This window comes from Pongo abelii, chromosome 23, assembly GCF_028885655.2.
Source record: "Pongo abelii isolate AG06213 chromosome 23, NHGRI_mPonAbe1-v2.0_pri, whole genome shotgun sequence".
Lineage (NCBI taxonomy): Eukaryota > Metazoa > Chordata > Mammalia > Primates > Hominidae > Pongo > Pongo abelii.
In genome coordinates, this window is record NC_085929.1 from 23871469 (window position 1) to 23895345 (window position 23877).

The 23877-nt window shown below is 46.9% G+C and overlaps 1 protein-coding gene across 5 annotated transcripts in view; it reads left to right on the forward strand.

Annotated features, from left to right (window-relative positions):
• The first annotated feature begins 3268 nt into the window (after nucleotides 1-3268).
• Nucleotides 3269-23877, forward strand: part of LOC112130645 (chromatin remodeling regulator CECR2) — a 198712-nt gene continuing 178103 nt past the window's right edge. For 2 of the 5 annotated variants that reach the window (XM_054543018.2, XM_054543019.2), the window contains exon 1: nucleotides 3423-3719. In XM_054543018.2, the coding sequence (XP_054398993.2) occupies nucleotides 3594-3719 (126 nt within the window). In that variant the 5' untranslated portion in view covers nucleotides 3423-3593. Of the gene's footprint in view, nucleotides 3720-23877 lie in introns of all 5 variants that reach the window. The other 3 variants (XM_054543016.2, XM_054543017.2, XM_024240174.3) reach the window with 3 other exon arrangements.

Here is a 23877-nt window from a genome sequence, read left to right on the forward strand (position 1 = left end):
CTTTCTTTTTTTTTTTTTTTTTTTTGAGACTGAGTCTCACTCTGTCGCCAGGCTGGAGTGCAGTGGCACGATCTCCGCTCACTGCAACCTCTGCCTCTCGGGTTCAAGCAATCGTTCTGCCTCAGCCTCCGAGTAACTGGGACTACAGGCGCGTGCCATCACGCCCAGCTAATTTTTTGTATTTTTAGTAGAGACGGGGTTTCACCATGTTGGCTAGGATGGTCTCGATCTCTTGACCTCGTGATCCGCCTGCCTCGGCCTCCCAAAGTGCTGGGATTACAGGCATCACCTACCACCCCGGCAAGCTGTGTGTTTTTAAGGAAGATGATACAACTAGTGTTTCGAGGGTGAAAAAATGGGCCAGGCTGGAGAAGTACAATAGCACTCCAAATCATAGGGAGAAGGGAAGAAGGGTGAGTGGCCAGCCTATTGGTAGGGGGTCATTAATCTAGATTCTAGGATGTTAGGCTGGAAGTTAGTCCAGAAAATAGATCCGAGGTAGTTAAGTCCAAGGGGAGGGGTGGCACAGATGTTCAAAGCAGGGTCAAAGATTCAGGGTATCAATCGTAACAGGGCCAGAGGAGGTCCAAATGGAAAAGCTCTGGTTGGAGCCCAAACTCAGGGAACTCAAGATTGAGATTTACAGTTCATTCAAAGACACTTGAGACACCTCAGCTCCTGGGGCTAGGATCCGTTCCAGAGGGTAGTTGAGGCCAGAGTAGCAGGGCAGGTGGAGGAACTAGGGAAAAAACTGTAGAGACAGCCAGAGTTAGAGAATGGTGGCAGGAAATGGGTCTAAAGTTGGTGTGCTGGGCCACAGAACAGAGGAGAAGACCCTCAGAAGGAAAGGGCAGCGGAAGGGAAGAGGAGCCCTGAGAGACAGGGCGGATCTCTGAGCAGCACCAGGGGGCGCGTGCGGTTCCCGGATGGCCTTGTTGATTTCCAGGGCTTGGCAGTGGGCGGAGGAAGCAGGAAGACAATGGCTCAGCCTTTACATTGGGGCTGGGGTGGTGTTTGTAAACGACATTAAACACACTACCGTACTAAAGGGTAGCAAAATCATCTCATCCCTCTGCTTCCTGGTGTCGTTAATATCCTAGGCACTAATATTACTAGGCTGGCTAGTGGTGACAACTGAGAGGCCAGGGAAGAAGCTTAAGTGATGAAAAGATAAAGGCAGGGAAACGCAGTAACACTTTTTTTATTTTTAGAGACGGAGTCTCACTCTTACTGCTCAGGCTGGAGTGCAATGGCGAGATCTCGGCTCATTGCAACCTCTGCCTCCCGAGTTCAAGCGATTCTCCTGCCTCAGCCTCCCGAGTAGCTGGGACTTCGGGCGCCTGCCACCACGCCCAGCTAATTTTATGTATTTTTAGTAGAGACGAGGTTTCACAATGTTGGCCAGGCTGGTCTCGAACTTCTGACCTACGGTGAACCACCCGCCTCGGCCTCCCAAAGTGTTGGGATTACAGGCGTAAGCCATCGCGCCCGGCCAACACACACAAAGAGGAAAAAGTGTGCAAAGTCAAACTGTGAGGAAATAAAGACGGAGAAGTAAACCCAGAAAGCACCTCGTTCAGGTTACGTGACAATTCCGGGGTGGCCTGTGTCCCTCTCCCATCTCCCTTGCTAATGCAATACCCACAGGGTAGCTGTGCTTCACCAACACACACTAACGTAGGCTTGGCTTTTTGGGAGCAGTCACATGTGAGCTCATTTTTGCCAAACATTAAATAAAAAGCATGGTAGAATTTGAGGATGCACTTTAAATCATCAAATAGTTCCAGGGAATGAAAGAGCAGAACTTTGGGTTTTTTTTTCCTGTGCCAGGAGAGTGGTGGGGGGCGGAGGAGACCCTTGCTAGAAGATGATGTACTTTGAGATTACTAGAGTCACAGAAGATGCACGTGAATATACTCTAACCATTAAAAAAAAATGTTTCTGAATGCTGCCTTAAAAAATACAACAGGTTATTATCATAATAAAGTGAGGGAGAGTGGAGGGGTAATTATCCAGACAGCCCATTCCAAAATCTATCATATAAATTAACTCCAGATTGTATACTACTTAAAGGTAGAAGAGGATCTTTGAGTTTAACCCTTGTACACTTTGTGATTGTGCCTGTCACTCAATAAATAGTTGATTAATTTGGGGGACGCGCCAGGAGCAGTGTTTCCTATCTGAGAGGTGGACCGCCGAACTCAGAGGCGGCCCTCTGAGACCAGCAGGATGCAAGTGCAACGACCAATACAAATATCTGAGCATTCAATGGAGTTTTTCCAAACTTCTAGCCTGTTTCTGGGGTGATTTTTTTTCTTAGGATTTAGCAGTACTTCACCGCGATACAGCAGTTAGCATTTCTAAAGCACACACCTCAACACCCTTCGGCCGGAGCACATTCAATCCCTCCGCCGGGGCGTGCGGGTCTCCTCCCCTCCGAGCACACTCCCCGGCTTCCCGGTCTCCTCTGCCCCATCCCCCCGCCTTCCAAGCACATTGTGCGCACTCTTCCAGGCAGCTCTTTCAGCGGCCGGGCAGTAGCAGGCTCCGAGCCCGTCTTCTCCGGGGCGGTCACACGTGTCCATTCCCTGGGGTAGGGGATCGCTCTTCCCGCTTGGCTGCTGATTGGTGCCTCCCCCTACCCCACCCTTCCCGCCGCTCTCCGGCCTCCATCCTACTTCATTCCAGCTCAATCAGCCCCACCGCCTTCTTCCCTAGGAGAAAAAAGCCACTTCAGAGCTCCTTGGGCGCCGTTCTCGGCTGGAATAAAAGCGTTAAGAAACAGGTGGAAAGCACTTCACTTCTCTAGGCTTCATATTTCTAGGGTGGACAGCCCGCTCCTGCTCCGGCTCTGCCCTCGGCATCAATAATAACTGAACTCCCACACGTGCACGTTTCTGTATCTAGCCCGATCGAAAGCACCTCCCCGCGGGCCCTTTAAAAGGACGCGACCACTCAGGCCAAGTGGGGGTGGGAGAGCTCCTGGACGCCCTCCCTTGGGAAAGTGCTTCAACTCCCCAGTTCCAAAGTCCTGGAGAGCGGAGCGCGCCGCGTGAGAGTTCTGGGGGGGGGCGGCCCGCGCCCCCTAGGTCCAGCGGATCTGGGCCCGGGGGCGCGCGCCCCGCCCCTCCCCCTCCCTGGCGGTGCAGCTGTCCGGGCGGGGGTGGGGCGGGGGCGGGGGTTGTTGTTGTGGCGCGGGCAGCCCCGCCCCCTCCTCGTGGGCGGCCCCTCCCCCAGGCCCCGCGTCCGGCCCCTCCGCCCCTAGCCCCATCTGTTTCCCCGGCGGGGACTCGATTATATTGTAGGGGACTGGGGGCGGCCGCCGCCGCAGCCGCGGGATGGGGCGAGCGCGCGGACCCCGCGGGCAGCCGCCGCCGCAGCCGCCTCAGTAGCGCGGGCCCCCGTGCCGCCGCCCCCCGCCCGGTGCCCGCCCTCGGCTCCTGCACTCGCCGAGCGGCGGCAGCAGCGGGAGGAGCACCCCGCCGCCCCCGCCGAGGACCGCGCGGAGGCTGCGGCGCTGCCGCGGCGGGAGTCCCAGGTCAGCGGGCAGAGCGCGGGCAGCGAGGGGCCGCCGCCTGTGCCGCGGCGGGGAGATGTGCCCGGAGGAGGGCGGCGCGGCCGGGCTGGGCGAGCTCCGCTCCTGGTGGGAGGTCCCGGCCATCGCGCACTTCTGCTCGCTCTTTCGCACCGCGTTCCGCCTGCCCGACTTCGAGATCGAGGTGAGTGGCCGCGCGGGCGGGAGGCGGCGCGCTGCGCCCCCTGCTCCCCCTGCCCCGCGCGGGGCGTCCCGGGCCGTCGCGCAGAGGGGCCGGGGCCCGAGGGACTTCGGCCGGGAGTCGGGGGCCAGGAGGATGGCGCAAAAGGGCAGGAGGGCGGGCGGGGGCCGCTGGGCTGTGCCCGGGTGCCGAGGGGCGTCGGGCCGGGGACGCCGGCTCCTGGGGTGGAGGAGCAGGCGCCGCGAGGGCGGGGCGGGCCCGTGCTTTTGTGGGAGAGGGAGCGGGACCCGGCGACCCTCCCGGGACTTCTCCGGTGGGCTGGGGCTGAGTGTGGGCGCGAGGGCTGCGCGCGCTCGCCGCCCGGTGCCATTGAGGCGCGAGCCAGCTGCTCCGGCGGGGCCGGGCGCGGGGGGGGTGCCCGCGCGGGATTAACTCGGACCCGGGCGGGAGTCGGCCGCGGCTGGCGGGGAGGGCTAGCCTCGCTCTGGCGGGCGGGCGCGTGGCGGGGGCTCCCGGAGGCCCCAAGCTCCCGGGAGACGCTCCGGCCAACTTCGGGCCGGTGGGGAGCGGGCCTGGGCGCGGGGCTCTGGAGGTGTGGAAGGAAAGTTTGGGACTCCGTTATTCTTCCACAGCGTCCTTCCTCCCGTAATATCCAGCCTCTTTATCGCGGGGCTCGGGAGCCCTTGGAGTGGATCTCGCCACCATTATCACCCCGGGCGAGCGCGGAGGACGGGCTGGCCATTCTGGCCAGGCCGGAGGTGTTTTCCAGCCCGGGGCTTTGTGATAACTGGGCCGAAACCCGAGGGTCCTGGAGCGCGGCGGGTGGCGGGAGCGTGCGGAGCGCGGCGCACAAGGCGGCCAGGCATCGGCCAGCCCAGCGGCAGCCCCCTTTCTCCTATTTTTATTTTTATTTTTGGAAGGAGCTGAGAAATAGTCGATTGGTTGGCAGGTTGAATTGCCTTCTCTTCTATGGCAATATGTGTCGTGACTTTTCACCTTTTGCCTTTGGACAAAGGTGAATGGCAACTGCGTTGGTCAATTTTTGTTTTCTGTTCTGCGGATGGGTTCGCCGACGCAGTAATCAAAATTAGAGCCACTCTTTTGGGAGAGCAAATCGTTGTTGTTGCCTCCCCAGCCCCACGGATCTTACTTTGTGCCATTTTCGGGTTGATTTTAACTCGTTTATTTCAGAGCTCTTTGCCTCACCTTTATTTTTAGATTCAGTCGTGTTTGCTGAAATATCAGTTGCTTCTTTTATGAATGAAGTGTGGGAACTTGCTCTCGTCGCAGTTAATGAAATCAGGAAAATAAAAAGATCAAAAGGGTTGGGGATGGGAGAATGAAGAGGAATGTAGACAGATAGTCTAGGGCCACTCACTGACTTTTGGCGATTCTTAGTTCCTTAAGCTGTTTAAAACAATGTGAGGAAACGTGGGCTTCTCCACTTTTTAGGAAGAGGTAATGACTTGGGCATTTTACGTGGCGCCACAGCGTTTGTTTTCAAAGTTTGAACGTGAATGTAGCAAGCATAATTTTATTAATGAAAATTTTCTTTAGACAACTGTTAATATTGACGAAAGAAGAGAAACAGAGCCACGGAAGCTAAAGAGTTGGGAATCCTAAAGGTCAAGGGATGTTTCTCAGTTACTCTGATGTCCTGTGTTTTCTTTCAGTTGGTACAAAATCGTGAGTAGTTTAGTTATATCCTGCGGTCAAAATGGTGGCTGTGGTGGGAGGTGCCGCCTGTGACAGGGCCATCTTGGGTGCGGGTAAACTTGCACCTAGCCCCTTTTCTTCCTTGCGAGATAGAGTTGAGGTGGTGCTGGGATTACGAGTTCAGAGTTTAAAGACCCATCCTAAAAATATTGGTGGAAAAACTTCCTGTCTCAAAATCCATGTATTCCCATTTTGTTGATGAAAAGCTAGAGGTAACTCATTTTGCCTTAAGTACTCGCAGTATATTTAGAGTAACCTGTAAATAACTTGTCTTCTGTTATAAGTAATCAACTTGTGGTTTCTGAGAATTAGCTGGTTTAATTCCTGAAGGAAATGTAAACTGATTAAAGAGGTCAAATTTATATGTATAACATGAAAAATCACTGTAGTTTACATGGTGAATAATCAAGGCTATTTGATATGACTGTTCTCTCTTTTGACTCCAGTGTTTCTTGGAAATGACACTTTTTTGGGGCTAAAATACAGGCTGTTTGAAATACATGCAACAGAAATGAATATTTGGCTTCAAACATGCAGGTTTTAAGAACTATCCACACTCGTTTTGATTTGGAGATGTTCAGTCAATGGATAACAAAGTCACAGTGACTTTTCTTACCTGCAGTTCTTGTCTAATCCATCTCATGTTAGGTATGTTTTGATATGGCTAATGGAAATTTTAACTTAAGCTTTTTAGTAGTTATCAAAAATTAGAATTTTATTGGGAATGATTATATGTGAGCTTAAAAAATTAAGATTTAAGAATGTATTTTCTCGACGCGGTGGCTCACCCCTGTAATCCCAGCACTTTGGGAGGCTGAGGAGGGCGAATCACCTGAGGTCTGGAGTTGGAGACCAGCTTGAGCAACATGGTGAAACCCTGTCTCTACTAAAAATACAAAATTACCTGGGTGTAGTGGTGGGCGCCTGTAATCGCAGCTACTTGGGAGGCTGAGGCAGGAGAATGGCTTGAACCCAGGAGGTGGAGGTTGCAGTGAGCCGAGATCACGCCATTGCACTCCAGCCTGGGCAACAAGAGTGAAACTCCGTCTCAAAAAAAAAAAAAATTGTGTATATATATATATATATATATATATATATGTATATACACAATTTTTTTTTCAGACTTCTAACACATTTGACCCGTTGATAGTGCAGAACTTACTGGAAACACTGTCAATTCTGATTCTCTAAGTATACATAAATTATTTTATTTTTCCAAGGTGATTTTATTTTAATCTAGTAGTTTATTGACCTGACAGTTTGAAAAACCATCCCTTGGTTAGACTTTATGATGCAGTGGAAGTCCCTTTAAAAATAAAAAACAGCTGGGCGCCATGGCTCACGCCTGTAATCCCAGCAGTTTGGGAGGCCGAGGTGGGCCTATCACCTGAAGTCAGGAGTTCGAGACCAGACTGGCTAACATCATGAAACCCCATTTCTACTAAAAATATAAAAAATTAGCCAGGCATGGTGACGCGCTCCTGTAATCCCAGTTACATCCGTAGGCTGAGGCAGGATGATCGCTTGAACCCAGTAGGCGGAGGTGGCAGCGAGCCGAGATCGTGCCATTGCACTCCAGCCTGGGCAACAGGGCGAGACTCTGTCTCAAAACAAATATATTAATTAATTAAAAAATAAAAAATTCAAATGCTGAGCTGTACCTGTTAGGCCATGTGGAAGGGCCCTACAGTCTTAATTTTCTGCAACTTTAAAAGGTAAAAATGATAAATAATAGCAAGTAGTAGAAGTTGGACATTAGTTATTTCAGGAAACCAGTTTTCAGCTGTGGGAAAGATCTCACCAGGCTGAACTCATGGATTTATAGAAAATTTAGGAAGCAGAGTCCTCAAGGACTCGGCTTCCATTTATCTAAAGTGAAGCAATCTCTAAGACAGGTGAAGGGCTGGCAGGATTCATGCCCCACTTCTCCAAGAGATTAAGATCTTCCACTTAGAAAACTGTCCCCAAAACGTGGATGTTTTTATTTTTGTATATATTAAATAAATTTTTTTTTTTTTTTTTTTTTTTGGGACGGAGCCTCACTCTGTCGCCCAGGCTGGAGTGCAATGGCGCGACCTCGGCTCACTGCAACCTCCACTTCCCAGGTTCAGGTGATTCTCCCGCCTCAGCCTCTGGAGTAGCTGGGACTACAGGCGTGCACCAGCACACCCGGCTAATTTTTGTATTACAAAAAAACTTTTTACTCTATTAATCAACCTTGATTATACAGGATTGCTTTAGAGGAGTCAACATACTTGATTCTTAGTTTTAGACAAGAAACCTAATGCCTTATCTCAGTTCAAAATTCCTAGTTGTAAAAATACTACAAAAAATTATATAAACGTGAAAATTATCATAAAATATAGGTAAAAATTAAAACCACCCATAGTCACCAATCAGGGATAAAAGTTGTTAACTGTTAACATTGTATCCTTCCACTCAGGGATAAAAGTGATTCACTGTTAATATACTTAGAAATTCCTAAATATGCCCGCGGTGTAATTGTTCTGTAGGTTAGATGTTTTTACTTTTCAGATGAGATTGAGGTATAGCTGGAAAACAGATGAATGACACTGAATTCAGCAGTTGATATAAACAGATGAATGACACTGAATTCCGTTGTTGATATAAACAGATGAATGACACTGAATTCAGTAGTTGATATCATTAAGCCCCTACTTTGTGCTTAACGTGGAACTTGGAGATTTACCAAAGAAGCTCTTACCTGGCCTCCTTTGCCTCAGAAGATTATCTGTTAATGTTTCAGAACCAGCAATTTTATACCACTTGAGTTAAATCAAGTATTTTATAATTGTTTAACATTCTAGTGGCTTAGGTTGGCCAAGTTTTGTCCTGATTCAAGAAAAGAAGAAAGGCTAATTGACCTCGCCAAGATTTACTACTGTTTTCCCCCTAGCCAAATGCCCTGTACAGTAAATACAGTGTCTCACTTGAGTAAGGTAAGGGAGGACAGAATGATTTTCAGTAATCATGATGGATGTGGGGCTGCATTGGTGTCTGTAGGTGGCCATTGCAAAATGGTCATGTAGAATTATTTGAATGGTTTGTATAGTAGCAGCATGATCAAAATAATCTGTCCTGTCTCCCTTTTTTCCTGAGTGTCCTGCCTTTGAGTACTTAATCCTTTGCCTTCCTTGTGTCTCCTCCTGGTTGTGTTTGTACGTGGGTAAGATCCCTTACCTAATCAGCATGATATCTGGAGGCAATATTCAGATTCTTGAATTCCACCCGTGGTGCATCCTTGAAGAATCCAGCCCCTTAATCAAGTGCCGAATGCATGGATTGTTAAACATTAAGTAATAGAAATAGCTAAAAGAAACTTGTAAGTACATCCATCATATCAGTGGTTCCAAACCTGGCACCAGGGTAGGAGACTTTGTTTTGGTGTACGTGTGTACACTTTGCTGGAGGAGAGGGCCTATTGCTCTCATCACATTCTGGAAGCAGCCCCCAACCCATACGAGGTTAAGAAGCCCTGAACTAGATGAAAGAGTAAGTTGGCCCCAGTTAGGGGTTCAGAAGCCTACTTTTGTGACACAAGATGTACCGCACTAGGAGTTAGGAAACTTGTGTTCTGATTGTGCTGCTGTAACTGACTGTGATTTTGGGCAGGTCAAAATAATGTGATGATAAATGACACTGCGTAGTACTTGGTATATTTTCAAAATGCTATCCCATTTTCTCCTTAGCCGGCCTTAACCATCAGCATGAGGCAGGGGTATTCTCATTTTACAGATGTGGAAGTTGAAAGTCTAGAGAGGCTAATGCTTGCACAGGGACTCTCACCTGGATCTCAGGTTCTTTGAGGCCAAATTCTGCCTGTTTCTACTGCATCGCACTGCTGCTTGTTCAGGTCTTATTATCTTTAAAATGAGGGGCCAGACCCATATGGAATGGCCAGATTCCACAGTGCACCTCTAGAGTTCTTTGGCTCTTAATAGTGTGGGGTACAGAAGATCTTTTTTAAAAACTTCTGAACTAAGTGCAAAGGGACAAATTCAAGTATTCATTCATTTATTTCAGCAAATATATATATATATTTTTGAGTCGGAGTCTCTGTGGCCCAGGCTGGAGTACAGTGGCGTGATCTCAGCTTGCTGCAATCTCCACCTCCTGGGTTCAAGCGATTCTCCTGCCCCAGCCTCCCAAGTAGCTGGGATTACAGGCATGCACCACCATGCCTGGCTAATTTTTGTGTTTTTAGTACAGACGGGGTTTCTCGATGTTGGTCAGGCTGGCCTCGAACTCCCGACCTCAGGTAATCCACCCGCCTCGGCCTCCCAGAGTGCTGGGATTACAGGCATGAGCCACTGCACCCAGCCAGCAAATGTTTATTAAGCATCTACTACATTAGGCAGTGTACTAGGTGCCGATATGGTTGTGAACATAATAGAAAAATACCTGCTTGCTTTTTAGTGCAATGAGACAGACGATGTATATATTGTCAAAAGGCCCCAAGTAGAGTGGGGTGGAGGCTTGCACAGGGTCATGGTGTGGTGTAGATTGTTGCTGTTTAAAACAGGGTGATTAGTAGGGCCTCCCTGAGGAGGTGAGTGATTTAAAGTGATTTTTAAAATAGTTCTTTGTCGCTGGTGGCTCACGCCTGTAATCCTAGCACTTTTGGGAGGCCAAGACGGGCGGATCATGAGGTCAGGAGTTCAAGACCAGCCTGACCAATATGATGAAACCCCCCTGTCTCTACTAAAAATACAAAAATTAGCCGGGTATGGTGGTGCGCGCCTGTAATCCCAGCTACTCGGGAGGCTGAGGCAGGAGAATTCCTTGGAGCCGGGAGACGGAGGTTGCAGTGAGCTGAGATCACGCCATTGCACTCCAGCCTGGGCAACAGAGCGAGAGCGAGACTCTGTCTAAAAAAAAAAAAAAAAAAATAGTCCTTTGTCACACTAATCTATTTAATGTAACATACTAGAGGATAAAATGCCTTCTAAAGATTCAGGATCTGCACCCTCTCCAAGGAGGAAAGCCGAAGAACAGGATGTGAATTACAGAAGGACAGATCTGTGCATGCTAAGATCCTGAAAGGGGAGAATGTGCTATCATAATGTAACTCTTTAAAAGTGAATACCAGGTCCCCTTTCTATTTATACCCACGCTTTGAAAGGAAAGGCTTGCTGCTTTGGTGTGTGTGTGTGCCCACCGTGTGAAGCTTCAAAGGCAGTTGGGATCTTCTGCAGTTTAGAAGGGGCAGCCCCTTCTCATCTCTGAAGGGCGGCCTGCGTTAGCACATGGCTCGCTTTGCAACGGAAGTTGCTTAATGTTCTGGAATACACTTAGGAAAGCCTAAAATACACCTTGGCAGCATTCAATACTACCGATCATCTGCCCCTTTGATCAGGGGAGCTCAGTGTGGGATTCCATGGTGTGCTGGGAGCATTCAGTACTACTGATCATCTGCCCCTTTGATCAGGGGAGCTCAGTGTGGGATTCCATGGTGTGCTGGTGCTCAGAATGCAGTGCGCTTGGCAGAGTGTGGAAAACTGCAGTGCAAAGGTGGTTTAGGTAAAAATGTGGCGTGTGGACAGAGCCAAAGGGGAGCTTCTAAGTACATGGTCTTAGATGTAGTTGATGTGACTAAACACATTTTCTTTTTTTTTTTTTTTTTTTTTTTTGAGACAGAGTCTCGCTTTGTCGCCCAGGCTGGAGTTCAGTGGTGTGATCTCAGCTCACTGCAACCTCCGCCTCCTGGGTTCAAGTGATTCTCCTGCCTCAGCCTCCTGAGTAGCTGGGATTTCAGACATGTGCCATCTGCCTGGCTAATTCTTGTATTTTTAGGAGAGACGGAGGTTTGCTATGTTGGCCAGGCTGGTCTCAAACTCCTGACCTCGTGATCCACCCACCTCGGCCTCCCAAAGTGCTGGGATTTAAGGCATGAGCCACCGCTCCCAGCCCCTAAACACATTTTCAAAAGGCAGCAATCAGAAAGCTGGATTGTGGGCCCACCTGTCATTAAGTTGTGTTCTTAGGTAGACGACTGTGGGTTTCAGGTGCCCCATCTATAGACTCAGTGATTCCTAGGTGTTCTATGCCTAAAGTTCTGTGATTATAGAAATGTTTCTCAGCATGCATAACACTCTTAACTAATCTAGAAAATTGCTGACTCACCAGTTAGGGTCAAGGTTAGGATCCATGTCTTACAAATTAATTACGTACCAAGTGAAAACTGCAAATCCATACTTGATGTGTTTGCAAATTATAGGAATTTTTTCTTTCTCTTTCCCTGGCATCTTGTCTGCAAATAAGCTACTTTGAAAGTAGCTTTTGAGACTTGAAGATTGACATTTTCACTATCTCTAGTGTCCTTAAAGTGACCTAAGATTTTGTGCTTTGAGATTTTGAGGAATTCTGGAGGCTGAAGGCCTTGAATTATGTGATTCTTATTTCATTTTTTTTTTTAAAGACAGTATCTCACTATGTTACCCAGGCTGGACTTGAACCCCTGAGCTCAAATGATCCTCCTGCCTCAGCCTCCCCAGTAGCTGGGACTCCAGGCACATGCCACTGCCTTTGGCTCCCCTTCACTTAGTCTGTTTCTTATATCTCATGTCATCAATAGCTACAACTCTGAATAAGATCCACTTACAGCTTCTGGCTTGTGGTTTGCCTTTCATTTGCTATTATAACTTTTTCAGATGGCTGCTACCCTTTTTCCATATTTGCATATTTCATGGAATGCTATCCCTTGGATGCTTTTATTATATCTTTGTATTAGCCTCTAACAAATAGCAGTCAATTTATATTGGAAAACTTGGGGACAGTCATTTTTCAGCAGCTCTTAGGATTGAGAAAGGAATGAATGATTGGAAAGTAAGAGTGAGCTCCAGATTGTGTGTTCCTTTAATCCTCTGGGTTTCTCAGCCTCAGCACTGTTGATAGTTTGATCTGAAAATCTGTTGTGGGAAGCTGTTATATGAGGAATGTTATATGCATTTTGTTTTGTTTGGTTTGGTTTGGTTTTTGAGACAGAGGCTCACTCTGTTGCCCAGGCTGGAGTGCAATGGTGCTATCTCGGCTCACTGCAACCTCCACCTCCCGGGTTCACGCCATTCTCCTGCCTCAGCCTCCTGAGTAGCTGGGACTACAGGTGTCCACCACCACGCTCGGCTAATTTTTTGTGTTTTTAGTAGAGATGGGGTTTCACCGTGTTAGCCAGGATGGTCTGGATCTCCTGACCTCGTGATCCGCCTGCCTTGGCCTCCCAAAGTGCTGGGATTACAGGCATGAGCCACCGTGCCGGGCTGTTGTTTTTGTTTTTGTTTTTTTTGGGAGACGGAGTTTTGCTCTGTCATCCAGGCTGGAGTGCAGTGGCAGGATCTGGGCTCACTGCAACCTCCGCCTCCTGGGTTCACACCATTCTCCTGCTTCAGCTTCCTGAGTAGCTGGGACTACAGGTGCCCACCACAACACCCGGCTAATTTTTTGTATTTTTGGTAGAGATGGGGTTTCACCGTGTTAGCCAGGATGATCTCTATCTCCTGACCTCGTGATCTGCCTGCCTCGGCCTCCCAAAGTGCTGGGATTACAGGCGTGAGCCACCACGCCTGGCTGTTTTGTTTTGAGACCTTTTGTGACGGAGTCTCACTCTGTCAACCCAGGCTGGAGTGCAGTGGCGCAATCTCTGCTCACTGCAACCTCTGCCTCCCGAGTTCAAGCAATTCTCCTCCCTCAGCCTCCCAAGTAGCTGGGATTACAGGCGCCCGCCACCACGCCTGGCTAATTTTTTGTATTTTTAGTAGAGACGGGGTTTCACCGTGTTAGCCAGGATGGTCGCAATCTCCTGACCGCCTGCCTCGGCCTCCCAAAGTGTTGGGATTACAGGTGTGAGCCAGCCCACCCGGCCCTCGTTTTAAGATGTTTAACAGTATTGTTGGCCTCTATGCTCCAGGTGCCAGTAGCACCCCCAGTCATGACAAATAAAAATGTCTCCAGACATTGCCAGGGGGGAGTGAAATTGTACTGCTTGAGAATCATTACTTTAGTGTGTAAGGTAGAGATGACTTTTCAGTGCTGGTCATTGTATAGAAGGTACACCATATGTGAGATAGATGAGTTTTTCCTTGTGATGGGCATTTTTTCCCCTAAATGCAAACCTTGAGTATTTTTGTTTATGGAAATTTAAGGAAGTTAAAGTTCCTCCCAGATGTGAATGTCATTAGCAATTGTACATGTCACAAACCTGGGAAACAGATGTTTTGTTAATTTTTTTCTTTTTTTGAGAGAGTTTTGTTTTTGTGGCCCAGGCTGGAGTGCAATGGCGCAATCTTGGCTCACTGCAACCTCTGCCTCCCAGGTTCAAGCAATTCTCCTGCTTCAGCCTCTCGAGAAGCTGATATTACAGGCGTGTGCCACCACACCCGGCTAGTTTTTGTATTTTTAGTAGAGACGGGGTTTCACCATCTTGGTCAGGCTGGTTTCGAACTCCTGACCTCCAGTGATCTGCCCACCTCAGCCTCCCAAAGTGCTGGGATTACAGGCGTGAGCCCCCGCGCCTGGCCTTGTTAATTTTTTTTTCTTTCCTGGAGCGTCATTTAAGGAAAGAAGAGAGTTTGGGGCTAGTAGGGAGGGAACTGCGAAGCTGACTGAGGCTGATACAAAGAAAGGCCTTCCCCTATAAAAGGCCTCCCTGAAGCAGGGCCTGGCTGCCTGGTGCCGCAGGGAGGAGGGGTGAGGGGTGTTTGTGCTGCAGCCTGGGGCTGGAGCGGCTGCCATTGCCTGTCAGGGCACAAGGGTCTTGACAGATCTCTTGAGCATTGCGCTGTGGTGTACTGGGGAGGGCGTTATCCATGACCAGGTCAAAAGTTCAGTGGGACCTACGTTGAAGGTGGGTGTGTGTGTGTGTGTGTGTGTGTGTGTGTGTGTGTGTTTGCGATATATACATATGTAAAGTTCATTATTCCGTCAGAATTTTCAGTGTAGAACACAGCGACCACATAAGCTTGAAGCTGCTGTAAATGTTTTTTAATGGTTTTTCGTGTTTAATTTTGCTCTCAGCAAGCATGGTGAAATATTTTATGGATTCAAATAGATTTTTATTTTGGTTGGGGAGAAAATGGTATTGTGAGTGTGACTCAAGCAGTCTAGTGCACTTTGAAGGGCTTTGAGCTTCTTGGAGGAAAGACACCATAGAACTTCAAGGAAATGAGATCACTTATCTGTGGCTTTTGAAGATGTTTCTCATCGAGTGTCCATCTCCAAGTCCTTCTTTTCCATCTTGGGGTATTCAGTCCCCACAGAGACCCTGTGTCTTGTTTTTTATTCTTTATCTCTTTGGCTGGGAACTAAGGTCTGACCATTGTGTTTTTTTGTTTTCTCTTCCACTCCCTTGTGCTCTACTCATGCCCTAGGCTTTGTTCTGGGCATCAGTGGAGGAGGGCTAGGATTTCTGGCCTGCCTCAAGGTGTTAAATCCAAGAATTTGTGTAAGTAAGTCGGTGTGAAGTCAGTCAGTTCTACAGCCAAAAGCAGTTTCCTCCTCTTTAGAGGGCAGATGACCCCTCTGAATAATTCTCTCATGTGTTCTGTTTTGTACTTCGTTAGCCATACACTCATTTAAAATGTAATATGGTTTATGCAAAAATATATAGAAAATAGTATTTCATTCTCCTTTTTAAAGTCCCTGACCTCATGTGGCCTTTACGAAAGACATTGGCCGGTTTAAATGATGTCATATGCGTATAAGTTTCACACTGGAATGGTCAGCTTTTAGCTTTGGTTCTACAGCCCAGACTCTTTATGAGCTAAATCAGGTCTACTTTTTCCCTAGGGTGGGTTTGCTGGAGTGACGTGTGACTTGGCATTGTGTCACTGAGGCATGTGGCCACCTGAATTGAATGTGTGAGTGGCTGTCAGAACAGACTGTGTGTACCCTCCCTTGCTCCTCCCCACCCATCACCTCCAAAAGTAAGTGAAAATAGAGGAAGACATGGGGCCACAATTAAGCTCACCGCTTCACGTTTTCAATGTTGAACTTTTAAATCACACCCAATTAATAATTCCTGAGAATGGATAAGTTCTTAGAATTGAAAAATGCTGTTCAGCAGTCTTGTTGACTGCAAGAGTATTGTTTTCTCCTGGCCAGTTCCTTTTAATGAACACCCCTACCCTGAGTATTCATTGTCTCAGCAACAATGGCACTAAGGACAGTTGATTTGCTTGACAGAAAATGTGTTAAATTAACAGATCTACTTCTTTAGCAAATCCTTTCTCTTCTCCATTCCCCATTATGTCTCTCTGTCTTCCTGAAAGGTTGTTTGTGAATTCTTTTAGGTGTGGGGACAATTTTTGTAGCAGGAGCCTGGAGTTCTTTGTTCAGGGAACATTGTTGTACACGGGGATGGGCGGGGGGCAGGTGCTTTAAAGAAAAAATTTCACCTGTTGTCATAATAAAGGAATTTAATTTTGGATTATTTTCCACTCTTATACTGGCATTGATTTGGGTTAGTATCCACACGAATGTACTAATGCTTTTCACATTGGTTCTGAAAGACTTTCCCCCCATTTTCCTTTGTGGTGTTAAAGCAGCCCCCCAGCCCTCCTTACAGGAATGTGGAAGATTGGGAGGGGGATGCTCTGGTTGAGGATGCTTGTGACACGTAACTCTAGACTTTTTTTTTTTTTTTTTTTTAACATGGAACACTTCACAACTCTGCGTGTCATCTTGCATAGGCCAGTTTTAGTACAAGTGCTGCTGGAGTGAGTGCATAACCCTGGATTTTCATCACTTTCAACAGTGGAGCCCATCTTCCTTACCCCTGACTCTGCTTGGATTTCTGTAACGTGCACATTTTTAAGGTTAAACTGAAATGTTTTTAAAAAAGGGAAAATCTCAAATCCCAATCAGCCTTCCCTGTGTTATTGTCATCATTATGAATATTAAGGTTGCAGAGGTATGTGGCAGAGTCCCTATTGTGCTGCTGCCCTGGGGGAATTTGTCTGTTGAAAAGGGGCAGGGCAGCAGTGATATTGTGAAACCTATGTTATTTGCCCAGTGAGCGATAGGGAATATAATTGCTGTAAGAGTTCAGAGGAAGGCAGAGATGGCGAGTGAAAGGCTTCCTGGAGAAAGAATCATGCTTCTGGGGGTCATGCTGAATAAGTCATATAGTTAGCTAGGTCAGAGAGCCCCCACTTTTTTTTTTTTTTTTTTTTTTTTGAGACAGAGTCTCACTCTGTCACCCAGGCTGGAGTGCAGTGGCACAATCTTGGCTCACTGCGAGCTCCGCCTCCTGGGTTCACGCCATTCTCCTGCCTCAGTCTCCTGAGTAGCTGGGACTACAGGCGCCCGCCACCATGCCCAGCTAATTTTTTTTTTTTTTTTTTTTTTTTAGTAAGGACGAGGTTTCACCGTGTTAGCCAGGATGGTCTTGATCTCCTGACCTCGTGATCTGCCCGCCTCGGCCTCCCAAAGTGCTGGGATTACAGGCGTGAGCCACCGTGCCTGGCCAGAGAGCCCCTTCCTTATAGAGACTAATAGAAAAAGAGGTTGAGAGAGAAAGATCATAGAGGCAACATTGCAACAAGCCTTGAAGACTGGCCGCAGTCAGTCTTCAAAAATGATCACCATCATTTTTCTTCACGCAGTGGGGAAACCAAGTTTTAGAGTAAGATGTCCTGTATACTAAGTGTTTTAGGTTAAATCTGGTTTTGGTAGCTGGAATAGAACAGACTGGAAGAAGAAAGACTAGTTTTAGCTACAGGCATACCTCAGAGATATTTTGGGGTCAGTTCCAGACTATTGCAATAAGGTGAATATTGCAGTAAAGTGAGTCACGTGAAATTTTTGGTTTCTCAGGGCATATAAAAGTTATGTTCACACTTTACTATGGTCTGTTAAGTGTGCAGTAGCATTATGTCTTAAAAAATAATGTATATACCTTAATTAAAAAATATTTTAGGCTGGGCACAGTGGCTCACGCCTGTAATCCCAGCACTTTGGGAGGCTGAGGCTGGCGAATGGCTTGAGCCCAGGAGTTTGAGACCAGCCTGGCCAACATGGTGAAACACTTTCTCTACTAAAAATACAAAAATCAGCTGGGTGTGGTGGTGTGCACCTGTTGTCCCAGCTATATGGGAGGCTGAGATGGGAGGATCGCTTGAGTCCGGGAGGCGGAGGTTGCAAGTCAAGTTTGCAACACTGCACTCCACCCTGGGCAGCAGTGAGACCTTGTCTCAAAACAAACACAACAAAACAACTATTGCTTAAAAATCCTAGTGATTGGCCAGGCGCGGTGGCTCACGCCTGTAATCCCAGCACTTTGGGAGGCCAAGGCGGGTGGATCATGAGGTCAGGAGTTCGAGACCAGCCTGGCCAAGATGGCGAAACCCCATCTCTACTAAAAAATACAAAAATTAGCCGGGCACGGTGGCGGGCACCTGTAATCCCAGCTGCTCAGAGGCTGAGGCAGGAGAATCTCTTGAACCCGGGAGGCGGAGTTTGCAGTGAGCCGAGATCACGTCACTGCACTCTAGCCTGGGAAACAGAGCAAGACTCCGTCTCCAAAAGAAAAAAAAAAAAATCCTAATGATCATCTGAGCCTTCAACGAGTCATATAGTCTTTTTGCCAGTGCAGGGTCATGTCTGAATATTCCTTTCATGAAAGATTTCTCCGTAGCATGCCATGCCGTTTGATAGCATTTAACCCACAGTAAAACTTCCTCAAAATTGAAGTCAGTCCTCTCAAACCCTGCCACTGCTTTATCAGCTTAGTTTAGAATATTCTAAATATTTTGTTGTCATTTCAACAATGTTGACAGCATCTTCACCAGGAATACATTCTGCCTTAATAAACTACTTTTTTTGTTCATCCATAAGAAGCAAGTCCTTTTAATCTAGTGTTCAGACAAGGTTAAAAAAGAAAAGAAAAGAAAAAACTCCTCCATTCAGATTTCATCATGAGGTTGCAGTAATTTAGTCACATCTTCAGGTCTACTTGTTTTTTTTTTTTTTGAGGTGGAGTCTTGCTCTGTTGCCCAGGCTGGAGCGCCGTGGCAGTAAGCTCTCAGCTCACTGCAAACTCCACCTCCTGGGTTCAAGCGATTCTCCTCCCTCAGCCTCTCCCGAGTAGCTGGGATTACGGACATGCACCACCACACCTGGCTAATTTTCTTTTTTTTTTTTTGGATTTTTACTATAGACAGGGTTTCACTATGTTGGCCAGGCTGGTCTCAGACTCCTGACCTCAGGTGATCCACCTACCTCGGCCTCCCAAAGTGCTGGGATTACAGGTGTGAGCTACTGTGCCTGGCCCAGGTCCACTTCTAGTTCTACTTCTCTTGCTGTATCTATCACATCTGTATTTCTTTCCTCCACTGAAGTCTTGAACCCCTCAAAGTCATCCACAAAGGTTGGAATCAGCTTCTTCCAAACTCCCGTTAATATGGATATTTGGACCTCCTCCCATGAATTATGAATGTTCTTGATGGCATCTAGAATCATGAATCCTTTCTGAGAGGTTCTAAATTTGCTTTGCCCAGATTCATCAGAAGAATCACTATCTATGGCAGCTATTGCCTTACAAAATGTATTTATTTTATTTTTTGTAGAGATGGGGTCTCACTGTGTTGCCCAGACTGGTCTTGAATTCCTGGCCTCCTGCAATTCTCCCATCTTGGCCTCCTAAAGTGTTAGGATTACAGGTGTGAGCCACTGCTCCCAGCCACAAAATGTATTTCTTAAATAATAAGACGTGAAAGTTGAAATGACTTCTTGATCCATGGGCTGCAGAATGGATGTTGCGTCAGCAGACATGAAAACCACATTAATCTCCTTGTATATCTCCATCAGAGCTCTTGGGTGACAAAGTATATTGTCAGTTAGCAGTAATATTTTGAAAGTAGTGACTTTTTTCTGAGCAGTAGGTCTCAAAAGTAGGCTTAAAATACTGAGTAAACCATGCTGTAAACAGATGTGCTGTTATCCAGGTTTTGTTGTCCCATTTAGAGAGCACAGGCAGAATACATTAGCACAGTTTTCAAGGGCCGTAAGATTTTCAGAATGGTCAGTGAGCACTGGCTTCCAGTAGAAGTCACCAGCCCTTAAGAGAATCAGCCTGTCCTTTGAAGCTTTGAAGTGGAGCATTGACTGCTTCTCTCTAGCTATTAAAGTCCTAGGTGGCATTTTCTTTCAATAAAAGGCTGTTTCACCTACAGTAAAAATCTGTTGTGTATTCACCCATGTTAATGATCTTAGCTAGATCTTCTGGATAACTTGCTGCAGCTTCTGTATCCACACTTGAGGCCTTATCTTGCATGTTTATGTTACGTTTCCTAAAGCTTGACGAACCAACCTCTGCTAGCCTCCAACTTTTCTTCTGCAGTTTCCTCACCTTTCTAAGCCTTCGTAGAATTGAAGAGTAAGGGCCTTGCTCTGGATTAGGCTTTGGCTTAAGGGAATGTTGTGGCTGCTCTGATCTGTTCTCCAGGCCACTCAGACTTTCTCCTTATCAGTAATAAGGCTGTTTTGCTTTCTCATTCCTGTGTTCACTGGAGCAGTGCTTTTTATTTCCTTCAATAACTTTTCCTTTGCATTCACAACTAGGCTAACTGGCTCAAGAGGCCTAGCTTTTGGCCTGTTTCAGCTTTCAGCACACCTTCTTCATGAAGCTTAATCATTTCTAGCTTTTGATTTTAAGTGAGAGACATGGTACTCTTCCTTACACTTGAACACTTAAAGGCCATTGTAGGATTATTAATTGGCCTGGTTTAAATGTTGTGCTTCTGGGAATAGGGAAGCCTAAGGAGAGGGAGACAGGGAACTGGCCAGTCTGTGGAGCAGACAGAACACACACATTTATCAATTGAGTTTGTTGTTTTATGTGGGTGCAATCCTTGGTGCCCCAAAACATTTACAGTTGTAATATCCAAGATCACTAGTCACAGATCAACGTAACAGATTTAATAATAATCATGAAAATGTTTGAAATATTGAGAGAATTACCAAAATGTGACACAGAGACATGAAGTGAGCACATATTGTTGGAAAAATGGCCCTGATAGACTTGCTCCTCCCAGGGTCGGCACGAAATCTTCAGTTTGTAAGAAATGCAATATCTGCACGTGCAGTAAAGGGAAACACAGTACAACAAGGTGGGCCTGTATTAGAGCGGAAGGGGCGTGAACCGCTGATAGTAGTGGTAACAGGAAAGGACATTTCTCACTGGTGCTATTGAAGAAAGAGTAGGTGGGACTGGATGACCCCCAGGGTGGGAGCACGTGACGAAGGTTGCGTTGCTTAGGATATTTTTGGCAGCGAATGATGGAATAACAGTGCCTTCAGCACTGCGGATTACCCTACATCATGTAAGCTGGAGGAATGGGGCTCCTGGCAGGCCAGGCGGCCCCATGGTGGGTGTCATTGAGCCCTCATATGGTGGTACCACTCGTGGTCACAGGACAGACTCCGCAGCGACAAGGTCTGCATTGCTGAGTGATGCAGAGAAGTATTAGGAAAATGACAACGGAAAACAGCCTTTGAGTTGGTGATTTGAAGGAGTCAAAGATGACTTTGGAGAAGGGATTTGAGTTACTCTGACTGAAGAGGGTGAGGCTGAGACTTCAAAAAACTTCATTCTGCTGGAAGGAGAGAGGACAAGACCTCTCAAAGAAGCTTAAGAGCATGGTGAGAAAGGAAGGGTGTTTTTAAAAAAAAACTTTTTTCACAAAGAATATATAGCAGTTGTAACAAGAAAAAGTTAAATTAATCTCATTTCCTTCATGTTGAAGATTTTGGTGTTGTATTGAAGAGGTCAGTTGTAGGACCCCTTTTCTCAGCCTGTTTCCAAACTCTGCACCATGTTTTATACCAGTAATCAATCCCCTTCTTTGTGCCACCGCTCTCTAATTGTTGGGATGTGGTTATGTCACTCTAGGACTGTCAGTTGCTCAGTATTTTAGCTTTCTATTGAGTAAAATGGAAATGAAAATCCAGCCACAGAAATGTACCTTTCTTTTTTTTTTTTTTGAGATGGAGTTTCGCTCTTGTTGTACAGGCTGGAGTGCAATGGCGGGATCTCAGCTCACTGCAACCTCCACCTCCCAGGTTCAAGCCATTCCCCTGTCTCAGCCTCCCAAGTAGCTGGGATTACAGGCGCATGCCGCCACGCCCAGCTAATTTTTGTAATTGTAGTAGAGACCGGGTTTCATCATATTGGTCAGGCTGGTCTCGAACTCCTGACCTCAGGTGATCCGCCCGCCTCAGCCTCCTAAAGTGCTGGGATTACAGGTGTGAGCCACTGTACCTGGCCAGAGATGTGCCTTTCTTTCATTAGAATTTTAGATTTATTCTTGTTTGACTGTTGATTGTTGGGAATACTTCGGTTTTTAGTTTCTGTCTGTTACACGTTTAATGTTTTGTAGGACTACTACATGTTACTTTGTGATCCTTTTGTAATGGGAATTTGTGTACAAATAAGCTATTCAGGTATTTATGTTGTGTTACGTTTAATAACAGGTTCCCCATGCCAGAGGGAGTTACAGCTCAACAGAAAGCCTTCTTTTGTCTCATTTCTCCACTGGTTCTATAGAAATTTTCAGAGTTTATCTGGCAGCTGTACCTGCCCCTCCTTGCCCTTGTCAAGCAAATCTATATCTTGGCCAGTAATCTATAACACATCTCGCAAGAAAAGATGAACTGGGCCAATGAAATTTCCATTCTTGGGAGCGTAACCTAGGAAATACAAGGATTATCGAGTTAGCGTGGAAAAGAAGCTGAAAGGTCATGGTGAGCAGCCACGACGCAGCCAGAATCTTACAGATGAGGAAGCAAGCCTGGGAGAGACCCAGCCATAGAGGAATTAACGGGAAGGCCCCAGCTCCAGCCTGCTGGCGTGTGTCCAGCAGGAGCCGCCACACCTGAGGGAGTCTTCCATGCCCTGCCCCTCAAAGAGCCTAACACGTCCTCACTTTTGTCTGTGTGCACATAACATGTTAAGTATCTTGTAAACACAAGATCATACTTTTCTATATGCTTCTGAATCCTGCTTTATTCTGTTGACAGTGTTATATAACAGAATGCCCTTTCAATCACAGCACGCCATGATTTCCAGTAGCTGCAGAATACTCATTGGGTAGAGGGACTCTCATTTAGCCAAGGGGCGTTTGGGTTATCTGTAGTTGTTTACTATCATGACAACCAAGAACCAGAACAATTTTTTTTTCTGAGATAGGATTAGTGTTTTTAATCATTAGACTTCTGTTAGTATTACATTCTATATTTGAGGGGTTTTAAGTTTTGAGTTTTTTTTTTTTTTTTTTGTCCCGAGAGGGAGTCTGTGTCTGTTGCCCAGGCTGGAGTGCAGTGGTGCCATCTGGGCTCGCTGTAACCTCCGCCTCCCAGGTTCAAGCAATTCTTCTGCTTCAGCCTCCCAAGTAGCTGGAACTACAGGCATGCTCCACCATGCCCGGCTGATGTTTGTATTTTTAGTAGAGACGGGTTTCACCATGTTGGCCAGGCTGGTCTCAAACTCCTGACCTCAGGTGATCCGCCCGCCTCAGCCTCCCAACGTGCTGGGATTACAGGCGTGAGTCACTGTGCCTGGCCAGGTTTTCTTCATAGTTACTTTTTGTTTTATATTTTATCATAAAAGTTACATGAATTTTGGTGCCATGCACTGCCTCAAGTGTTTCTCATGCACGAAATGACCCATCTGTTTAATTCCCCCATGAGGCAGGCATCACCATGACAGCACTGTAGGAAACAGGCCCAGAATGAAGCGATTTACCCAAGGCCACATACCCAGCAGGTGGCAGAACCCACACCGGCCGACTTCAGGAAAATGCGGGGGCATTTGTTGGTAAATGAATTGAACGGTACTGCTAGTGAGACAGGAAAACTGACATCCAGTGCGGGTTCTTGAGAGTATATGGGAAGGTGGGTGAGACTAAATTTTAGCTAGTGTCATGGCATTAGAAAGGAATCTTTTACACAATTTACGAAGAACACTGAGTCAGGAGACATTTTAGAAGTGAAAGAAATGCAGTTTTTTCTTCAATTGCTTAAATTACTTACCAAATATGTTAATAACTGTTAAGAGCTCCTTTTATCATTTTTCCACTCTACTGTAACTCTGGGTGGAGCTTTTTAAAAACTTTATTTATTTTATTTTATTATTTTTTTTGATATGGGAGTCTCAGTCTGTCGCCCAGGCTGGAGTGCAGTGGCACGATCTCGGCTCACTGCAGCCTCCGCCTCCGGGTTCAAGCAGTTCTCCTGCTTCAGCCTCTTGAGTAGCTGGAACTACAGGCGCACTCCACTGTGCCCGGATAACTTTTGTATTTTTAGTAGAGACGGGGTTTCACCATGTTGGCCAGGCTGGTCTCGAACTCCCTGAATTCAAGTGATCCACCCTCCTTGGCCTCCCAAAGTGCTGGGATTACAGGTGTGAGCCACTGCACCCGGCCTTAAAAACTTT